At 38.4% G+C, this 2298-nt stretch overlaps 1 protein-coding gene across 1 annotated transcript; it reads right to left on the bottom strand.

Annotated features, from left to right (window-relative positions):
• Positions 1-598: 598 nt before the first annotated feature.
• LOC308342657 (olfactory receptor 2G3-like) lies at positions 599-1544 on the bottom strand (the record flags this gene model as incomplete). Its single annotated transcript, XM_080803237.1, is given in 2 exon segments — positions 599-625; positions 627-1544. Coding segments are annotated over 2 exon segments (945 nt in total).
• Between the last annotated feature and the right edge of the window lie 754 nt (positions 1545-2298).

Genomic DNA, 2298 nt, shown 5'->3' with positions numbered 1-2298 from the left:
TTGGGGTAAAACAAAAAAGAAAAAATAATATGCTTAGTATATTTTGTTTCTCTTAGTCTTTCTTGGTAGTTGTTTATAAATGAAAATATGGAAAAGAACAGTTATTATGATATCCTTGTTTTTAATAAATTGATAGTATGAGAATATGTTTTTTTGACTTGGTAGGTGAAGTACATATATAAAGTGCTTATTTTCCAACATGACGCTTTAATGAAGAGACATTATAAAGTAAATTTAAGGTGTTAAAACACTAAATAATTCATCAACATGAAAACAACAACAAAAAGTAAATTGCAACCCAGACAATTGGTTAATATGTAATTATTTACTTTTATTGACTCCCTTAGAATAAATGTCAGAAATAAAATATAAACTTTGTGTTGAGGGCTACAATCTACACAAAACTCTCTTCCCCATGGCTCAAGCTCTGAATTTAAATAAGCATATATTTTGTTTAGTTACCCATAGAAGAGGAAAATCTCCCTTGTTTAAGTAAATGTAGGTTTAACTGGCTTGAAATTGGGAAATATGGTAATGTGGTTTGGCTAAATAGAAGCTGGGTGACTGACTACATGTCTTGGAAACACTTCCTTGAACCTCATGTTTGTAGGGAGCACATTTTTTTTTGACAGAAGTCTTTTCAGAGCTACTTTCATGTCCTTGTTCCTTAAAGTGTAGATAATAGGATTTAACGTTGGGGTCACCATGGTATAGAAGAGGGAGATAAACTTGCCTTGGTCCTGAGTATAGCTGTCACTTGGTTGCAGGTACATGTAGATTATGGTGCCATAGAAAATAATTACCACTGTAAGGTGGGAGGAGCAAGTGCTGAAGGCTTTGTGCCTTGCTTCGAGGGACTTTATCCTCAGCACAGCTTGACTAATGAAGCCATAGGAGATAAGAATGAGTGCTGGGGGGATTAGAAGAAACAGGACACTAACCACAAAAAGCACCAACTCATTGACAGTGGTGTCCACACAAGCCAATTTGAGAAGAGCTGGTACTTCACAAATAAAATGATCAAGTCTATGGTTGCCACAAAGAGGCAATTGTAAGGTAAAAGTAGCATGGATCAGGGAATTAGCCAAACCACTGAGCCAGGAGATGGATGCTAGCTGTTGGCATAGCCGTGGGTTCATAATAGTCACATAGTGAAGGGGCTTGCAAACAGCAATGTAGCGATCCAAAGCCATTACAGCCAGAAGGATACACTCAGTGGAGCCCAGTGCTAGAGAAATATAGAGTTGTACCACACAACCACCATAAGTGATAGTCTTCTCTGGACCTCGCAGGTTAACTAGGGTCTGAGGTGCGAGGCTAGTGGTGAAGCAGAGGTCCAGCAGGGAGAGGTTGCTGAGGAAAAAGTACATAGGGGTGTGAAGAAGGGGATCCAAGTATGAGATAACGATGATGGCAAAGTTCCCCACAAGCGTCAGGAGGTAGAAAAAAAGGACAAATACAAAGAGTGCAGCCTCCAGGTGAGGGTGGTCTGAGAAGCCTAGAAGGATGAAACCCATCAGGGAACTGTCATTGGCCCTTTCCATTTCTACGGAGGGAACTGCTTCTGCTAAGAGGGAAATGAGAACAGGTACATGTGAAACGATTTATCATAGAATCACAATGTACAAGTTGAAGGGGTGAAGGAAACTAACTTGTGCAACTTAATTTTTTACCCTCAATCTGTAGTTGATTCAGAATATCGATCAAGTCCAATGACTCTCCGAAACTTTTGAGTGTTTTCAACTTTGGAGTTGTCTGGATACTAATTGCTAAAACCAATCAAGTGTAAATTTGTACATATATCAAAAAACATGAGATCATTTCTACTGAAATTAACTATCTCTCAAAATAAAGAAGCAAGTGTCATCTCCATGGTTTTTAACTGTCAACAAAAATATGCATGCAAAATACAATATTCAGTTCTTAACATAGGGAGAAATGGGGATGGGAAATCTCTCCTCATCTTTCCTCTTTATAACACATTCTTACACAGTCCTCTGTGTACACTATATCAACAGAGAAAAGTAAGATACTCATGGTTTTAAAACTTTATCTAGATATTATAAAATAAAGTTGAATAATTAAATATTTAATAATTTTTATTTTAAATTAAATTTTTGGTTTTGTGGCTGCCATCATGTGCCATGCCCAGCTACCAGGTGCACAGCTGTCACTATGCATTCCATGCAGCTGCCACACCATACTCAGCTGGTACATCATTTCCAACCTCCATGCTGCCACCAGGATGTGGTAAGCCATGTGCTCCCAGCCAACATCGCACACCAGACCCAGCTATGG

The sequence above is a fragment of the Martes martes genome (genome assembly GCF_963455335.1).
Source record: "Martes martes genome assembly, chromosome: 5".
Lineage (NCBI taxonomy): Eukaryota > Metazoa > Chordata > Mammalia > Carnivora > Mustelidae > Martes > Martes martes.
The sequence above is the reverse complement of the archived record's forward strand: the minus strand, read 5'-3'. Positions and strand labels throughout refer to the sequence as shown.